Source organism: Magnolia sinica, chromosome 12 (genome assembly GCF_029962835.1).
Source record: "Magnolia sinica isolate HGM2019 chromosome 12, MsV1, whole genome shotgun sequence".
Classification (NCBI taxonomy): domain Eukaryota; kingdom Viridiplantae; phylum Streptophyta; class Magnoliopsida; order Magnoliales; family Magnoliaceae; genus Magnolia; species Magnolia sinica.
Genome location: NC_080584.1, coordinates 22,370,906 through 22,391,786, shown reverse-complemented (window position 1 = coordinate 22,391,786; position 20,881 = coordinate 22,370,906). Strand labels below are relative to the sequence as shown.

At 38.8% G+C, this 20,881-nt stretch overlaps 1 protein-coding gene across 1 annotated transcript; it reads right to left on the bottom strand.

The window, feature by feature from the left end:
* Nucleotides 1-12,974: 12,974 nt before the first annotated feature.
* Nucleotides 12,975-14,318, bottom strand: LOC131220405 (uncharacterized). Its single transcript, XM_058215329.1, has 2 exons — nucleotides 14,231-14,318; nucleotides 12,975-14,064 (listed from the first exon to the last, which is right to left on the bottom strand). The coding sequence occupies exon 2, from the start codon at nucleotides 13,846-13,848 to the stop codon at nucleotides 13,276-13,278; it is 573 nt and encodes a 190-aa protein (XP_058071312.1). The 5' UTR covers nucleotides 13,849-14,064; nucleotides 14,231-14,318; the 3' UTR covers nucleotides 12,975-13,275.
* Between the last annotated feature and the right edge of the window lie 6,563 nt (nucleotides 14,319-20,881).

Genomic DNA, 20,881 nt, shown 5'->3' with positions numbered 1-20,881 from the left:
GAAGATCGCAGAGGGAGTGCAGGCGAGGGCATGCATCATTTATTCATACCATTCTTGCATTAATCAGAGTACTTAGGAATGTTTGATTATATTATTTTATCATTACCGCTTGACTAAATGAGAACATGTTAACATTTTCTTTATTGTTCCACTGAGTTAATCACTCACTCCCACATTACGGGACGATGTTTTAAACACCCACCAGACCCTGTTTTAGTTTCAGATGATGGCGATGCGTATAAGGTGAAGCCGAACTTTTATGATGATGAGGGTTTCTCTTATATGCAGCTATCAGACGGGTCTATGTAGACCATGTTCTGATCAATGGGGTTACAAGGATGCTGATTAGATGTCATTACACTTGTTATTTTGCACTTTTGGAACACCATGTATATTCATTTTGTCCATTTTTAAAGTATACATGTATATATTTAACCTGGTAATATGTTTACACTCTGGAGACTTGCACAGTTTATATATTTTATATATCTATCACAGTCTTCCGCTTGCGAAATTTAACTGTCTTTGGAGTATGTATGTTGTTTTGGTATAATCTCACTCATGTTTAATGCACTAATATGAACAACATTCAATCATCATTATCTATGTTGCATAAGTGATGCGTTGGAACTCGGGAGCTGAGCTTCTGCTCGACCCCCGATTTTCAGGGCGTTACATGGCCCCACACAATTTACATTAGATTTTCATTCTTCCAAAAGTTGGGGAGTACACTTGGGATCCATAATCCCAAATATTGATGGATGGATCATCTAAAGACATTGTTACACACCATTTAGAAACAAAATATATTTAGCTTCCAATTCTCTAAGGCTTCTTTTAGTTAAGGAAATGGCTAGAGTTCCCAGAGCACTATAAGTTAGAGTGCTCCCTAGTCCCTAGTTTCTTAAACATAAATGGATAGTGCAATCAACCAAAATGTGGACTATCCATTTCTCTACAACACACCACACGGGCCACCTTAACAAAATACATGAACATGATGATTCCATCCATCCATAACCGCAAGTTACCCATGATGTGGCCCCAACAAAAGGATGGTTCAAATTGTTGCGTGAATCTTTATTCCATAATTAATCTTTAATTCTTTATAAGCCATCTCAAAGACAATTGATTGGTTGACTAGAATGGCCAACCTTTGTCAGTTTTTTCATCATGATTGATGAAGTGTGAGCTGGACATAATTACATAAAGGACAGTTCAGATAAATTGATTGGACCATCCACACGACCCAACCCTTCCCAACTCGACCCAACCTAGCCAACCCAACTTGACCCAGCACCCAACCTGACCCAACCCAGCCCATCCCAAATCCCAACCTGACCTAACTCAGCCCTGCCAACCCAGCCCATCCCAAATCCCAACCTGACCTAACTCAGCCCTGCCAACCCAACCTGACCCAACGCGGCCCTCCCAACTCGTCCTAGCACCCAACCTAACCCAACCCAACCCTCCTAACCCGTCCCAAACCCTAACTCGACCCAACCCAGCCCCTAATCTACAATAAATCTATATTTATATAAATCTAAAATAAATCTACAAGTTAAATAAATAAAAAATAAGATAAACACCTACCTCGAAGAGATTGGGAGAGAGAGAGATCGGGCCGAGTAGAGATTGGGTGCGGGTTCGCTCGGAGAGACCGTGAGAGTGAGATAAAGAGAGGTCTGGTGGAGTGCTAGCCATGTGAGCATGCGGGCAGTGTGCTGGAAGCTTGGAGGTCCGGTGGAGTGCTGGTCGGGTGAGTGCGCGGGCAGTGGCTCGGTGGGGTAGGGTAGTAGAGAGAAAGAGAAGAAAGGGAAAGCAAAAGGGGTAGGGCCGGTAGGGTATAGATAGGTTTTTTTTTAAAAAAAAAAACTTAAACTTAAGTATATATATTAAATATATAAAATATATTTAATATAAATATAATATATAATATTTAAAATTTTATATTTATTAATCGAGTTAAGTCGAGCTCTAGTTTGAGTTGAGTCGAGTTGAAATGCCCCATGCTCGAACTCGGCTTGAACTCAACTCGAGCTTCACAAAAATAGCTTGACTCGACCCGAATCGGTCATTCAAGCTGAGTCAATTTGAGCTGACTCAAGCCGAGTCGAGCGAGTTTGTCAAGCTAGCTCGACTCGTGTACAGCCCTACTCTTAGACCGATGACAAATAATGAAGGTATAGGCCAAAATCTTGTGAATGGTGATCTGTGGATTCATTATCTTTCGAAAAGAATAGAAGCTTTCCACCGAGAAAACACTCATCTCCGTACACGATTGGATGGATCAAGGAGGGTAAGAAAACAGAGGTGACCGAACAATGCACCGTCTCGTTTTCAATTAGTAAAAATATAAGGATCAAGTATTTTGTGACATGGTCGATATGGAAGCTTGTCAGATGTTACTTAGTCAACCATGGCAATGCTACGCATAAAGGCTGAAATAATGCATTTATATTTATTAAATATGGTAGAAAGTTTATCATCGTCCCTATGGGAACAGAGAACCAACCCAAGACTTCGAAATTTGAGGAACAATTTCTCACAACCGAACATGATTTTGTTAAACAATCTGAGGAGACAGGAGATGTAGATACATTAGTTGAAAAGGAAAAATATATAGAGCCTGTGAACATCTCAAAGGATTTGAAACCAATGTTGCAAGAGTTCAAGGTGATTGTGCTTGATGAACTCCCTAAGGAATTGTCTCCCATACAAGATACACAAAACCATAATGATCTTGTCTTAGGAGAAAGTCTGCTTAATTGTCCACACTATCAGAAAGGATATGAGATTTTACAGGCACAAGTAAAGAAACAGATTCATACTAGTCAAGTCAATGTGAGCACGAGTACATGTATTGTGTCAGCTCAAGAGCTTAATGCAAAATACAATGAAAATGTTGAAAAACATTGGCACCAAAAATTATTTGCGTACCATAAGCGAAGTCTCTTGAGTAACTCGACAACGAGTTTTTTCCAAGTGGAGGGATCTGATGTAGGACGTGACATAGAAACATTCCTAGCATGGTTGGATGAAAAGAAGGTGAACCGTAAATTGGCCGTAACTTTGGGTATGAGTATTGTTACGAGGTGCACTACTTATCAATCTTTATCGAAACGGGCCAACCGAGGTGAAATGACCCACAAAGTGGGTCGCATCTGTACGTTTCGTCAAAAAACGCACGCTTTCAGCTAAAAAATAAAATTTTAAGGAAAAATTACTATTTTTAGTAATTTTATATTTTTAAATATTTTTTTATTTTTAGAGTTTTAGATTTTCTTCTTTTAAAAAAAAAAAAAAGTTTTTATCATGATAGGACTCTTCTAGCAAAAGTTTATTTGGAATTTTTATTTTTAGAAACTAAGCTTTAAAAGAGTTTTACTAGAATTAAGATTTTTATTTTAGTGAGAATTTTGCTATTTTTGGTAATTATGAATTTTGGGTTTTTTTTTCTTTATTAATGGTGTAACAAGGATACATGCATATCAGATAATTATCAATCAATTTATTTGGAATTTTTAGAAATTATTTTCTATTTTCTTCTTTTTTCTCGTGCATTCAACGTATCTTTGTGAGGAGTCCGGAGAAGCTCACAGTATTCATAGTTATCCCTCCGAGGAAGACGTGCTCCACCTCAACACGTCCTTCCTGCGTCAAAATGTGAACCCTTGGCATTTTTAGTTTTAGTCATTCTGCAGTGAGACCCAATGCAATGTCCAATCAGTTGTATTTTTGCACCATGGGCCATCCAAGGTGAATCCTATGGTACAAGTGGCTTAGATCATGGAAGGTGGGCCCTCCTTGTAAAGTGTTGCGCTTGTGAACTTAAAATTCAAGTGCTTTGATGTACTATCGAATTTTCTGGAAAGAACGGTTGCTTGCTATAGCAGCTGAATTGGGTAACTGGCCTAATGTCTTCAGCACACATGGCTTGTTTACTCTAATCGCAACCGTTGACCTGTTGGGTTGATCATCTGGGCACTACTTGGACAGTTAGGATTGTCCAATTGGTGAAAATTTGGTTCGATCTATGAGTGCAGAAGTAGAGATGGAAGAGTCTAAAATTCAGGATTATCAGGTGATTCTAACCGTCTGATTGAAGGTCTTAAACTTTCAACGGTGATCAGCTTTTCTTGAGCTTCAATTAGGCCTTGATCCACCGATTTTAATAGCTAGGTGAGAGAGATTTCTAGGCTACAGTGTTCTATGGTGGAGATTGAGTATACACACTGTTTCCAGGTGAGGCCTTAATGATTATCATGGATGGAACATGCTCCAAAATGTTTCCATTGTAGAAAATGCCAACCCTTCAATCCAACAATATAACGATGATCCACATTTGTGGAAAAGAGCTAGAAATAAGATGGCTAAGATCCTCCATTGTGGTAGATGTTTTGGGATGGTCCATCCATGTTAAGGCCCATTTTATCGACGATCTGGATGAACTTTAAAACTTTAGGTACCATGTGTAACCTCACGCAAAGATCATATCATTTCTACAACCCGACTTCTTCATGGGGAAAGGTACATGATGATCTGAACCGTGCATCAAGTGGGCTTTGCCATTGATTGGCCCCAGACTAAGTTCTTTTTCCCTATAGTATAATATACATTTCTAAGGTTTTATTAAAATAAAATATACATATCTACAATATCAACATCTTTCAAAAATTAATTTTGATAGTAGATTTTAAAGGCTTTTAGGCCCATTTGGATAGTAAGTTGCTTAAGATAAGCTACTTATTTCACAAGCAGCTCATTTTAGTTTCTACTTACTAAGAAGATAAGTATGTTTGGCAAACAATATAGCTTTTCCTCTATTTCTTCTCTCCTAATGCCTCTCTTCAGCAACTAATGAAAAGTAGAAAAGCTAAAAAATATTAACTGAAGTGATCATGTACTTTTAAGTAAAAAAATTAATTATAATTAATCATAAACCAAGCTTCCTATTTGAAATAAGTCAGTTATCTACTGCTGTAAGTAGAGAAAGTAACTTATTTGATGGTATCCAAACGAGTCTTAAGAGGCATCTCTCTACATTTTGACCTTTTTAATATTTTCATGAAAAAACTACAATCCAAATGAAATGACAGATTTGTTATTGGAATCTGCAACTTTTTATTTTCCAAACATGTATATTTTCTGTAGCCTCTATTGAAAATTGTATATTGATAGTTACCCCATCTCAATAGCAAAACTGGTATTGACAATTTCACAATCCCAAGGGCATGATTGGATACAGATTTTGCAACAGATTTTTTTTGTTCTTTTAAATTTGCAATAAGTCCACATTGACATTTTCCGGTCGAATTTCTAGAAACCAATCTAATTGATTTCTAGCAAGTGAACTTTCTTGGTGCCTATTTTGAGAATGGGGATCAAACAATATTTGCGTTTGAGGTTCAGCTCAAAACTGCATTGTGGTATTGAATGGCTCTAAATGGACGAGGGAAAACATAGCTGCACATAGGAAAACAAAGATGGAATCTACTTGGAAATAGGAAACTATGGATTCCAACTAATTATTATATTTGCCAATTTGGAGTGCAATTTTACATGGAAATTGGGTTTCATTTTCACCTCCCCCATTTAAAAATAAATTACTTTTAGATTTGGAAAACTTGTCAAAAACAGTGAAAATCAAAGGAATAAATAAGAACTGCTAGAAGGCTCTTTCTAACAACTAAATGATAGGAGGAAACAGCTTGGATGGATTTAGAAGACTGGAAAAAAGATGATAAAACCATTAAAATCTCTCTCATTTTCGAGATCCCACAGAAGTCCTGGACAATGACAATTTCTGTAATTTCTCAAAAAATTTTGAAGGAAAACACATTCCATGCATTTCTTTACAAACAGATGAAAATTGAATTACATGAAAATTATTATCATTTCCAAGGCATTCAACATCCCTTGCCTAAATAACAACTGAAAAACTAAAAACAATTTGCCCCAAAATCCTTCTTTAGGAACGGTTTCCAACTATGGCTAAATAGGGCGTCACAAAACATTAGGAACGGTTTAAAACCGTTCCAAATTTTTTAATTATGGCTCTTCCTTTCTTGAAATAGGGCATCGCAAAAAAATTTCAATTTTCAATTTCCATCCCAATTCAATTTAGACGGTCACCCCTATTGAAACTTGGAGAATATAGGTTAAATGAATTCAGGGCCAAACTATTATCAAAGAGATGAATCAAACATCAGAAGCTATTCACACAACAGTATTTCTTGATCAAGTGCATGAGAAGTTTCTACAAAACAAGACCACCAAAAACCATAAGCATTTAAAAAAATAGAATTTTACTAAAACTAATCCCGTGAAATGACTCTGACCCTCTAGCGACTCTTATTCAATCTATGCCCCACCCACATGATGGCCAGTAGTGAATGATACCAATCACCATATAAATTCTCTTGATTTTTATTTTATTTTTTTTCTCCTCTTTACCATAGTGGAAGGGGAAGGCAAAAGACAATGAAGGATGTGGCCCTTGATAGAGTGGAATGTCATAACACGATTCAAGCTGATTCATTTGTGTAGCCAACCCAACTAGTCGGTGTATAGCTTAGAGGATGGCGTTCCTAGCAAATGGGGAAGGTCCACCTGATTTCATGGTTGTACAAAGGCAACTTTTAGCACTCTCAATCTGTTTCAAAAAGTAGTTGATTGATTTCAATTGTGGATCCTCGCCACATTCATTGCTTTTTGAAGTCATGGAGTTTGCAACCATCCAGTTTCAAGGACCTTTCTCCTTGACTCCATACATGAATCAAAACCAGTGACATTAACATTAGGAATGGAAATGGATCACTTCCAACCCAATTCTAGTCCAACATCACATTCGCAATGGGTCACACAATCTAAACAGTTTGCATCAATGCACAATGAGCCCTGGATGAGTAAACTGGGCACACCTGAACAAGATCATCTAAATTGTGGGTCTTATTGTAAATTGGACATATATCTAAAATGGTTTATAGAACAACAGTAAGTCCTACCAAGGATGGAGACCCTGCCCCAAATATCTCCTCAATAGGAGAAGACTAATCAATCTGTGGATGCAATAGTTAAGAAGATAAATAGGAGCTAAGAATCTTCAAAATATCTGATACTTTTTAAGCCTAGCTGATCCACAGTACGTTGCGTCAGAAATTTGGATCGCTAAACAATGGGTTCCAATTGTAGAAACGCAAACCCTGAGCATGCTGTATTAGGGACAAATAATTCCTCCAGCTAGATCACCATGACAGAATAAAGCAAAAATTTTTGAAGGCGACACTAAGAGAATAAAGCAACGTGGGGCACTTTAATCACTAAACAAGTATATGAGTAATTTAATATCATAAATTCTTGCAAATAAGAACTTTTCTGAAATATATACGACAAAATATCCCCACCACGGTATATGTGTCGAAACGTCCACTAGTTATCATGCAAGTCTCGAACAACAAGCTCTTGAGTTGGAGGTTGCGTTGAGTAATCCTGAAATAGACAAATAAGAAAGTATGAATAATTTGGAACTGGCCCAACTCCAGCCATATCATCTTGTTTTGATGCCCTAAGTGCTTCTCTAAGCCCATGAGGCACTCAGCTACAACCTCCTTATGGACAAGTCAGCCAGTCACCCAATTGCAGCCAAGCTACTTGGAAGAGGAGCCATCCAACAACTAGAAATACTTCAGAAATCTTCTAACTATATTGTACACTAGTCAGCTACATGAAGACTCCAAGGAAATCTAGAATGTTCTAGACATCTCTAGACAACTCTAATCCTCTCTAAAATTCTCTACACCGTGCATAGCCACTGTACAAGGAAAGCCAAAAATGGACGAGTCCATAAGTTGGGCATGGACACGCCCAGCCCATGACATTGCTGCCACTTGATAAATGCAACTTTTTCCATCAGATTTCCTTGGCAACAAGACCTAATATTGTTACAGAGTATCATTACACAATTTATCAGGTTCATACAGAATTTATCAGTGGCCCATGGAATTTTGCTCCATTAATCAAAACAAATAGCTGTTTATCGTCTCTCTTTTTTAATTTTTTTTTTTTTTCTTTCTAGTCTTTTTTTTTTTTTTTTTGCCATGTAATCAGTACATGTGCAATGAAAGGGTGTGCGGTACTTCTGTCAATAGCTTTTCTTGATTGATTGATTGTATGCTTGCTGAAACGGCATTGTTATGATTGTGAAGTTGTTTTGGAACAAAGAACTAATTTCTACAATTTTAGCCATTATAAATACCATTGTTGAAGAGAAGATAGATGTAATGCAAAGGCGAATAGCAACTACAATACGTTAATAATTCTTTAATGAGCCTGCATATGTACGAGTAGCAGTGCATTCTATGAGGCCATTTTAGTCCATCTATGTTGAGGCCTTCCATTTACAGCCCAGCAATCAGATAGTCAAGATCAACCCATCAGTGAAATTTTTGGGTCTTGCCCATCCATGGTTGGGGCTGGCAGATGGATGGTCCAGATCACTATTACACATGGACACAAGTACACTGGAATGATGTTAAAGGACTTGGTACTGGTGGGTGTTAATGGATGTTGGGGAATTTTTCACCAGCACCTTCCAAGTACAAGCGAGATGTCTGAGACAGGGCGGATAAACTTCCTGACCATGCAACTACATAATGGATGGACTGCCTACTCTAGAAAGGTAACAAAAAGCCCAGAAGCATTGTTCTTAACAAAACCAACCTTGAAACATTGGTGAACAAGGAACTGTGCTGTCATATGTGGGTATATGAAAAAAAATTAAAAAATTAAAAAATAATAATAAAAGAAGAAGAAGAAGAAGAAGAAGAAGAAGAACTGCAGTTGAGTAGAAAATGAATTGGGGAGAAGTATTTTGAGCTGATTTTAGATTTACTCCAATTGCAAGTTAATCACATTCTCAAATAAAAGTACATTACTTAAACTCTGTCAGATTTAGCTAGGTTTTTAGTCATTTGGCCGTGATATGATAAAGAACTACCAATGCTGGAAAAAGAGGTTACCTAAATCCCAACATAATTCTAGTGAGAGCAGCAGAATGTTGGGATTTGTGCTACGGAATCACATAGATCTAGATTTAGGATAGCAATCCTAGAGCACCAAGCAATTATAAAAGAACATAGAGATTTAACTTAGAAAACCCTTGGCGGGAAAAAACCACGGCACAAAGCGATAGGAAATTCCACTATGAAAGCACAAATTACAAAGATAGAGGACTTACCTGGCTTGAGCAATCCTCAAACCTCTCCTTTTCTCCACCCCTTGAAACCTTAGAACCCTTTTAGAAATACTTAGAACCCCTTTGAATACCTTGGAATACCTCCCAATCCCACATACACCCCTTTATATAGGTTTAAAAAGAAATAGAATCGGAATGGGAAACAAAAATCACAAAATCTGCGTTTTCACAAACGAATCTACGTGACATCGAAGAACAACTAAAATTGTCCAGCGACCAGGGGTGAAAAATCCCGAAAATACTCGATGACATCGACCGGCTTCGTTGTCATCGAACAACAATATCCAGATTTAAGACATCTTTCTACAATAATCTTTACCATGTCTTCAATATTCAAATATGTAGCTCACTACACCAAAACAGCAAAAAAAGGATGGTCTAAAACCGTCACAAATGATCAAAAAGGACGGTCATGGACCGTCGCATGGGCCATCATATTTTGATGTGTCGTATTACTTAAAGGACGGTTGAAAACCGTCATTCTTATTAACGAAAAAAGGACGGTCATGGACTGTCACGCCCTAGACTTGGCAACTAGACTCACAAAAAACCCGTTGGCCGGTTCTGACCGCAACAACCTCTGCAGTACCCCATTCTCGGCTCTTGAGACAGGTTTCGATCCTGAAATCCTACAAGGAGGATTTCTATAACAGTATAATCATTTCAATACGAGCATACCCAAGATCACAACAAGTACATCTGAGAATAACAAATGGCACACATCACAAAATCTACTAAGAATTTGAACTTTTACAAGTTTACATAAGGTCTAATAGAACATACATAAAGTAATAAGGAAAGAAAAAGAAATCAGCAACACTAGAGTCCTCACTGCTTAATTCTACTCCACGCTTTGCTGCTAAGACGTCTGCCTAAAGTCTCCTGCACGCATCAATCGTGTATAAGCTTATAGAAGCTTAGAAGGTAGTGTAAGTGTGTGTCAATGGTGCACAGAAGAATAGGAGATGCAAGAAGGGAAACATGCTCAATGAGAATATCACCAGCCTTACCAAGGCTTATCATGAATGTGATGCAATGAGTACTGGACGTCATACCAAGGCAATGCATGAAGGGGCTTACACAGTGTGATGCAAGTAATGTCAGTGCTCATATCCAAACCATATGTCAAGTACATTTCCAATCAAAAGGAAATCACCGGGGTCCATTACACTGCCGAATGACTACCGCTCTACTGACCCCGCATAATCAAATGAGCGTAAGAGACCTCACTACTCGCCCGTGGACAGTCAATCACCAACAAAGCCTGAAGGTAGCGGACCCATTTACGAGCTGGTCAAACTCAGCCTAGCAATGCCTCCTCACACCAGGCAGGTAAGGCCACACCCCTATCCAACCAACTACACGATAGTGGGAGTCGCGACCTAACGGTATAAGGCCCTCGTGTGCTCATAGTTTTCACTCGGTCACGGCGTTGGAGCAAATTCTTGGTACCATAAAAGTTTTGAGAATTTCACCCAAGGGCATCCTAAGCACCCGGTATACTCAAGTAATATTTTCGGTGTCCACACATACGGCCATCCACAAATGTCCCTGAGGAGGCAAGGCCTTGATGAAGCAAGGGCAGTATCATCATGAAATGCGATACCAATGCATGAGTCGCACACACAGATCATGTATAATTTTCAGGCACTCAATGTGCATAAGGGGAGAAACTTTATTCCTCAATGACCACCATACAATGCAATCAATTCACACAAATGATGCATATGGGTCGCAACAATGTAAGTGTGCTACTTGTGGAATATGGAATCCTATCCTAAGGAGGGTTAAGATCTAGACACATAGACAGGTATTCTAAGAAGAAGAGAAGTCCTCTAGTGGGAGCCCAGTATTTTGGGATGACCCACAAACTAAGAGAGTCAAAATCCTAAGGAGGAACGGTCCTAGCCATGCCCAAGGTATGCCTTCAACCACCTATAAGGGCCTCTACGGGCCTACCTTAGGGCCACCAAGGAGGACATCTAACCTCAACTGGGTCCCAAAAGGTAGCCTGCTACGTATATAAAAAAAAGGGTTAAGGCACAATCAATCTATGGCCTAGTGGGCCATACACTAAGCCCAAAACAAATGCAGCCTGGTGGGCCCTTAAGCAAGGTTAGGGCCCAACCATAAGGGTCATGGGTTCACTCATTGTGGTGGGCATAATGGGCAGCCCATTATCCCAACATATGGAAAATCCTTATATTTTTAACACAAGTGAGTTGGGCCTCACATCTCGGCCCAAGTATGGATTTATTATAGTAGGCAAACAACAGCCCGACTACTTGAGTATTTGGCCCATAAGGCTCATCACAATGACATGGTAAACATAGAACCCAAGGGTTCAATGGGCCTATCAAAAGTTTCAGCCCAACCAGGGCTATAAGGCCCATTAATTAACTGGAAGACTAGCCCAAGAAGAATCCAATTGGAATGGGCCTCTAATCATGCACTAATTAAGCCCAAAAAAATATGAAATTAAGATGGTAAGATACTGACTTAAATCCTCCTCAATTCTAGTGGGCCATATTGCCCCAAAGAAAATCTATAGGCAACAATTATTGGGCTCAATGCCAAATTCCAGCCCACCCAAATTTCTGGGTTGTTTGGAGTTCAACAATAGAAGTATTTCTTAGTATAATTAATTCCTGATGGCCCACACACATCACTGTGGGACCCACTAGATGAGAGAGGATATGCAACACATATATCAAATGGGCCAAGCCGTTGGAATGCAGGCCCAACAGTAGCCTAACGCAGAGATGTCCCATGTGTAGGCAGCCCTATGGGCCCGGGGTGTCTGACCCAAAAATCCACCCAATGGGCCCCAATTGAATAAAAAAGGAGAGGATGATCAATCCCCTAAGGACTCCACATGGATGGGTGGTGGGATATACAACACACCAAGGTGGGCCCACAAAGCAGGCTGAATGGGGATTGCACATATCAGATGGTCTTTAATTGTCAGATCCTTACTCTTGCACGGGTGGTAGACCTTCAGGAGTTTCAACACCTGGTCAAGGGTTCGAGTATCCATAGGTGGTGAAATTCCACTAGCGTGAGTGTGTGGAGGTGTGTGTGCGTGTGTTAAAAAAAAATTAATTAATTTAAAAAATTCAAAAAAAATAAAATAAAATTGTCGGATCTGGGCCTCGACAGTTTCTAATTTCCCATTTGTTGGTCACCAAGTTAGATGACGTTTCTCCTGAAATTCGACTCTGATGTGCGAGCTATATATGCTCCATCTGCAGTGGGACCCACAACCTGAGCGTCTTAGATTGGCCTAGGTGCATGCAATGTGTACTGTGGACGTACCGTAGTATCATTGGGAGGGGTGCGTGGGACAACTGACTATGGGGCCCACCTTGACGTATGTGACTACATCCATGCCATCCATGTATATTGAAAACAGATTTTAAGATCCAAATCTAGGATGGACATAATACAGCAAACGGTAATAATTCACCCTTCACACAATCCTAGCTCTCATCATTCTTTCAATAAATTTCTCATCTTTCAAAAAAAAAAAAAAAAAAGGAACTTCACACAATCCCTTAAAAAATCAAAACGGGGAAAGAACACTCGTGTGATGCCTATTGACTACAATGCCTCAAAGGGTCAATGAGCTGGTCTTGGGTTTATTTATGCATGGTTTTTAAACTGGTCAGGCTGGGCCTGTCTAGTTAGGCCAATTAAAGATTTTGAGTTTGCTTGGCCTGGGCCAAGGCTGAGCTCATTGACAGCCCTACCAAAAAGCCTACTTAAAAAGGTAAAAAGATATACCTCATCTTGTCTCTGAAAAAGCAAAGGGCTCATGTTTGGATCCTCTCTAAATATAACGGGAGCAGTCGACTGATCTACTGAGTTACATCTTTGAGGGGATCCTTCCGGTGAGCCACTTACACCTAATGTGCAGTTGTTCCATTTGACCAGTGAAAATTTCATCCCCTCAACTGACTTCTTTGGAATATCTGCCTCATCCACTTGCTCTTTCTTTTTGGTTCTTTGACTGAAAGTAATCAATGGGTACTGAATCTTTTGCGAAGCACATCACTGGACAATAAAGTAGACTTCGATTCCACAGTTGAATCATTGTTTCCTGAAGGATGCATCTTCAAGACAATGGTGTCTAGGCATACAGAACTGCATTTTCTTTGAATAGATGAATCCACACCTCCAGATATTGATATCTTTGCACCATCCATGTCTACTCCTCGAGAACCTGTATTCCCTTCAATCTGTTCAACCTTGCATACTGAGCTAGAATTCATACTTGAAGATAAATCCTTCTTAACATAATTTGGCTTCATTTCAACAGGCGCATCTGCCTTAATGGGGTGATCTTTTCCCTTGGTTGAAGTCTTGTCACCAGGATTAGTTGTCAATAACACCCTATGAGAACGAAGTATAATGGGGCCCATCTCAGATACCTTGGTGCATTTATTTTCCCTTCTTTTCCTTGGTTCTGGGACTTGCTGTGGCACAGACTTTCCAGAATCATGCAGTTCGTTACAACCAAAGCACAACTGTTTCTCATGAGGAACACACCTCTGAGTAAAAAGAGGAAAGACTGCACATGATGTTAGTTTCATATGTTTGTCAAATTAGAAAAAAGAAAAAAAGTTCATCCACATGAGGTATTTTAAGTGTGCTGTTGCTTATAATGTATTCATTAACGGCTACATCAGCCCTGATTTCTTTCTTGTCCACAAATAAAAGGAAAGAAACTCAGAGAGAAAAAATAAAAACACAAAACACCGATAAAGAGAGAGAACACAGGACAGAACAACAATTGCACTTTCCGGCACCTGAAATTAAAAGGCAGCGAGAAAAATCAGACTTAGCTTCTGCAAAGCCATCATCTAATATCCCTTTATAAGAACCAAATGAAACTTCTAGCAAGCAAAGGGATTCCATCGAACTTTTGAACTAAAAATGAAAAAAGAATTGCAGTGGACAACGGACATTGCTCACCAAAGAGTTCAAGGCCTTTCACAATTGTGACACATTTGCATTTATTTCGAACAACCTTTTCGATGACAACTTCTTGTTTCTCCTGCAACAAACATGGGCATTTCAATGCAGAACAGAAACTGGAACATTACTAATTCAAATGGGTCTTGTTTGAAGAAAGTGTGTTAAAATATTTCCAACTTTTGAATATCTTAATCTGCATAATTGATGACTGATATGCAGCCCATTAAATGCATCAGTCATCCACAATTGATCAAATACAAACCGTAGCAGTCAAGTTAAAGTTTTTGAATTTTGCTATCAAGGGCCATCAACAGAAACCTTTATTTAGTAGGTCATAACCATTCTGTAAATATGTTAGAAAATGACACTCCATCAAGATATCATTCCAACAACTCAGTCCAAAAAAAATAGTGCATGGTAAACATGCAGTGGCGATCAGTTTATTAATCTGATGGGCCACCACATGGATAGGCCATGTGCCAAAAATCAAGGGGGTGAGACTGGTAGCCATCCGATCAGTTGGTTAAAAGGCAACAATCCACAAATGCCACATTCAACTATTAAATGTCACAAGTAGATGGGCAAAGTTGTCCAAGCACCTTTGAAGCCTATGCTAACCATCCATGCATTGGCCCACCAGATTAACAGCCTTGATCACCATGCATGATTGTCACATGTACCATGAGGGAACCACATAGGACATCAATGGCACAAGCTGCATAATAGCATTTCTCATTCGGCAATAGTAGCAATTCAGTCCTGTACTGCACATCCGAACATGTCCTAACTGTTAAGTCATCCAAACAGGCAATATTGTCATTTGTGTTGAACAGTCATCCCCAGAAAAAATAAAAATGAAGTGGGGTTTGATGGAATGAATTTTGCTTAAATGACACAAAGGAATGATCACTACAAATTATCAAACAATCTAAAAATGCATGAAAAGGGGAGAGAGCAAAGAGGCAGTAATAACTACTAAGAAATCTTGAATCCTTACTTTCTTATACAAAAAGCAACAAAGAAATCTTTAAACCATAAGGAAACAGAGAGCATCTTTTTTTCAGAAACATTTGAAGAGTATGCAGTATTTACAGGCAATGCCACAATAGGAGGAATCATCTTCCCAATGACAAACACAAATGGTGTCCATTATGCGAAGTCGTTACAACTGGGGGCCCTTTGTTCAATAATCCAGATTGTTGATCTGATGGGCCCCACCATGGATGGTGGTTGCAGCAAGAATCTCCCATTTGGAAGATCCTGACCCTTGATTGCCTGGGAGCAAGGCCATGCGTCACCTCTTCTTTGGGTATGAGGATTAATCAGCACCAATTTGCAAAACCAAAAGGGTTTGAAGCTCCTTCAGTTATCGTCTTCAATGTTGATGATCACTTTTTTTTTTTTTGGGGAGAGGGTAATGAGAAATTTCATTAAAAGAAAAGAAAAAAGAGGATAACAAGAGATCATCCAGCTAATAGAGATAAAAAGAATCCCACCAGCTACCCTGGAAAAAATCAATTGGGTACCCAACATGCTCATTCGGGATCATCCAGCTTGAAAAAAAGAATCAAAAGCATAATTCAACAGAGCCAGACAAAACTCCAACCATTCATCTCATCCGCACAATCAGCATCCTACAAACCCAAATTCCACCAATTTTTTTTAAAAAATAAATAAATAAATAAAAAGAAGCAAAAGACTTACCACCAAACTACCATTCTCGAACCTCCGTGCATAATCCTCGGCCGCCAGTGACTCCGCGACCGCCCTCCTCTGCATCGCAGCCCGTTTCGTCTGCGCTGAGAGAATCTCATCCCCATCCACACCATCTCCAGCTCCAAATCCATCCACTCCAACTGGCCCCACCGCAGGAACCATGATCCTAAGTACATCGACCTGCATGGTGCTCCTCCCTCCAGCCCTAACCGACGATGGATCCTTAAAGAACTTCTCAACCCTAGAAATCTCCTCCAAGAAATCCCTCCTCCCTCTCTCGCTCTGAAGCTTCTCTGGAAACCCTAGCATACAAGAGCAGATTCGTCGACTACCAAAGACATTGAAAGAGAAGGGAATGAGAAAGAGAAAAGAAATAGAGAGAGAGAGAGTCTGGCGATTAGAGATGAAGAGAGGGAAATCTCCAGTAGAGTTAGACGCGGGTTATGGTGAGACAAATCATGTGATTGGGCAAGCGACCGGAAGAAATGAGATCTATTAGAGATGGTGACCAACGGAGGAGAAGAAATCAACTGGAATAAGTGAGAAGAAAAACGAGAGAGAGGAAATCGGCCATGACCAAATGGGAAGAAAGACGAGAGAGAGAGAGAGAGAGAGAGAGAGAGAGAGAGAGAGAGAGAGAGAGAGAGAGAGAGAGAGAGAGAAGAAATTGGCAATGACGAAATGAGAGAGAGAATAGGGCTTGCAGCGAGTTTTAGTACCATTTAGGAGCGGTTTCAAACCTTTTTAATTAGGTACGGTCCTAGGCCGTTTCTAAACAAAAACTGTAGCCATTCCTGATCCGAAGTTTTGGTGTAGTGTTAGCAATAAATGTTCTTACCATGGCACATTTTGTCTTGCCATACAATATTTCACAAATATTTACTTACAAGCAAAACACAGGCCATGACACTACCCATGAATCTCGATGACAAGAATTGATAATTCATACAATTGTAGAAGGTTTGAATAAGATTGTCTGATATTCAACCCATCTTAACCTGATTAACAATCAATAAATTTTATTTTTTATTTTTAAAAGAAGAAGAAAGAAAGAAGGAAACTCATATGTTTGATATCCAATCCATCCAATCATTCAAGCATGTCTATTAGGATTCCCATAATATACACCAATCTTACCCAATCCAATGGAGTAACAAATTACTGGTTTTCAAAAGAAAACGAATCATAGCAGGAAAAAAGAAAGAGAAAAAAATAAAAATGGAAAGTACCTTATATCTGATTTGATTCAAGAAAATGAGAGTACAACCAGCTTTTGAGGCATTGCCTGACATCTTATGCAGTGGTTGGCTAGTAAGGCGTGCATGCAAACCCATTTGTTGTATTCCTATCTCACCGTGCATGACATTCCCATTCATGTTGACTACTTGCAAGGGTAGGATTTCATTTCCTATCCACCCCATTCATTCCACTGATGGACCATACCATCTAGAGTTGTGGCCCAGATATGAGGATCATGTCTATGAAAGAAATGAAAGGCTAAATTTTTTACAAACTATCAACATTTGCCATATGCATTCAGTAAACCTGACCATTTAACCAGTCTGATTTGGTCCAAAATACATAAACAATGCACCCACCTGACGAACAGACTGAATCTCAAAGGCACACATAGAAGAGTGTGATTTCATGAATCATCCACTACATCATATAGGTTTGATCCCTCTGATTGGACCATCTTGATTTTTGGTATACAACACAACCCACCTAATCAAATTGTAATCTCTTACGATAGAAGAGATTGTGATACAAGAATTCCAAAGAGAAAACATATAAAAAGATGCCAATAGACTTGATATTTGTTTTGACATCTCAAGAGTTGTTCTGGCAAAGCTTTCTAAGGTCATCTTCTTCTTCTTCAAGTTCTGTTAACTCAGTAACCACTTGATGCAATCCCCATTTGTTCTCAGGTGTCAATAAGGGCCCATTTGGATACCACCAAATAAGCTATTTTTTCTACTTACTGCAGTAGATAAGTGACTTTTTCTACTTAATGAGAATATTATCTTCTTCTTTCTCTGCTTCTCCTTCTTCTTCTTCTGTCTGATACAATCCATTAGAAAGATAGAGAGTATTGGAAGTGTCCAACAAGTATAGGGATATACCTTGCAGCAACTATCGCATCAATCATGCTCTTCTCCTGTGGGCTGAGTTCTCTATCCTCTGTATCAATGCTTTTGGTGACCTTTATAATTCAAAAAGTATGCATCAAATTGCTGTAAAATGATAAGAGGAAATAGAAATAGAGATTAGTCTTTTGACAATGACCTGCCTATCTGCAATAATAACCAACACATGATATTTCCCACCTTGTTTCTCAACCATGTCGATTGCAGCCTCAATTATTGGTCCAAAATAAGTGAATCCTTCCAGAAGTTTCCAGAAGTATAAGAGATTGGGTGACAATTATTTTAAGGATAGAATCATGTGTAGAGGAAACAATCAACATCATCCAATTTGTATTACATTAATTAGAAAATTTCAAGCAATTCCCTTCATCAGGGGAAAACTATATATACATGTCTATTGGAAGATATGGACAGTTGTAGGTGCTGACTTGGTTGAAATGTGAAAAAATAAATCCCAAACAAATGAATTAATTTCATATATTATCGAATGCTGATAATTTATTAAAGCCAAACGAAAGGGAAAAAAAAAAGGGGTCAGCATATTAAGAATTTAGTTGAAAACTCTGTCCAAGAACATCATCTCACATGCAAATCCATACCTAATAAAATAGCATTAAGTTTCATAAGAGGGAAGTATTTCATCATTCAACGTGTATATCCATAGGAGCTTTCCGGTTGGGCAATGAACAAAACTCATGGTCCATTGCCAACTCAACAGTAAATGTTGCTATACAGTCAGTGAATCCTGACTGTCCAAATGGTTGGCATTAGTATGGATGGCCCATGGTATAAAAGCCAATCTAACTGAAAAAATAATAGCAAGTAGTTAAAAAACTTCCCCCTTTCTAATACAGACCATTACACCTTCGTTTTCCATCTAAAGCCCAACAAATCAACAGACGGGATTTCCTATCCCGTCCAGGTTTCATGGGTCATAAGTGGTAGGGCCTATCAGATGGATGGTCTAGAATTACCAAGTGTAACACTTCCACTGCGAAGTGGCAATAATAGTCTAGGAATTCTTTAGGACTTACGACATTCTGCGATGATACAATGGCAACTCTATTTAGCAGAAAAACCATATCCAAATGCAAGGTTTTAACTCAATAAAAGTAGAAACTACCTTTTCTGCTTTAGAAATGATTTTGAAGAGGGGGGAAAAAACAATGGAGTAAAAGAAGAAAAAACCAACTTGACAATCATGAGTTCCAAACAATCTGCCAATAGCAGGCCAAAACTTCTTCAAAGCCATGGCAAGCTGTATGATCACTGTGGAAGCTGAACACCGCTTGATCATGCGTGGTTGCTGATATGTACAAAAGAATTAAGAAGAAGCTATCCACCTAATAACAAGCTACAAAGCATAAATCTCCTGCTTTCTTGTAATCCTTCTCCTCTTTAATACAGTTTGATCATTGATTAAGAAAGAGAAAGGAGAAGAAACAAATGAAAGCAACATGGTATGTGAACTTTCTCAGAATTCTTCCAAAGAATGAGAGAAGACGACTAACCATCACCAAACCCAAAACAAGGAATTAAATTGTCATCATCAAAGGGACCCAATGCCTTTCCAATAATAGTTATGTGTTCTTCATATGGATTGGGTGCAGCACTGATTGCGTGAAGGCTCTGGTTTCTGAATGAACGTTTGCCTTCAACGAGGAAAATAATGCAAGGGTTTCAAATTAAGCTAACTAAATTGACAGCAAGATCCCAACTCCTGTTAAACAAGAAATGTGAGAATTTTCACAAACCTGTCCACTCATTGCTTTTAGTGAAATCTATTCCTAGTATAAGGTTTGATGATTCTAGCCCTACTTCTCTCAAGCCAGTTGTAACCTGTAAAAACAAATGCCCAGTCAGTACTGCCCAAGGCTTATGTTTTGAGATGAAATGTAAAATTCAATGATTTGATGATGATTCTTTGTCACTAATAAGTGCTCTAGACATGCGGTGGCATAAGTCATGTGATGGTTAAGAGCTCCTTGAAATATTAATAATGTAGGTTTTTAGAAAAAAAAATAAAAAATTCTCACAGAAGCAATTGTTTTCTATTCTTTTGGGCTTGGAAATGTCTTCCCATAACCATGGCACTTGGGAAGAAGACGAACCTCAACTTCATCCTCACTGATGCCTCTCGAGATATGCCATAACCATGTACTGGAGTGGGAATCAAAAGTAGGAAAAAAGCAGCAGTCCATTCTTAGGCCATGCAGTTAGAAAATGAATGTCAGATAGACTAATGAGAATAAGATATGATATCACCAATGATGATGATGATCAATAAAAAATTCAATTCTTATGCCACAATCATCTTTGTCCAAGCATGCAACTTTGGGTTGCCCAAATGTTATGAAAGGAACTTCTATTTTTGAAAGATGATTAAAATTTATTAAAGCACAAAAGAAAAAAGAAATAATGCAAAGACGGACACCGAGGCCCCAACCTTACTCTAGCCAAGAAAGTTTAAATTACAATCTTTAAAAATAGGGGAAGAAGAAGCCCATTCAATGAGCAAATTTCTGACTCTATAAGATATGCTTCTTACTGGCTTACTCATATTGTTGAAACACCTTGCATTCCTTTCTTCACAAATTGCCCACCAAATAGATAAAAAAGCCATTCTCCCAAGCCTGGTATTAAGTTTCCCTAAACCCAACCTGCTCCATGATGAGAAAATGTGATCCACAGAGTTTGGGTCAACCCACATCACTTGAAAGTGGGCCATCGCATCAGCCCAAACTGGCCTAAGAACAGAGCAATGTGCGAAGAGGTGACCCAGTCT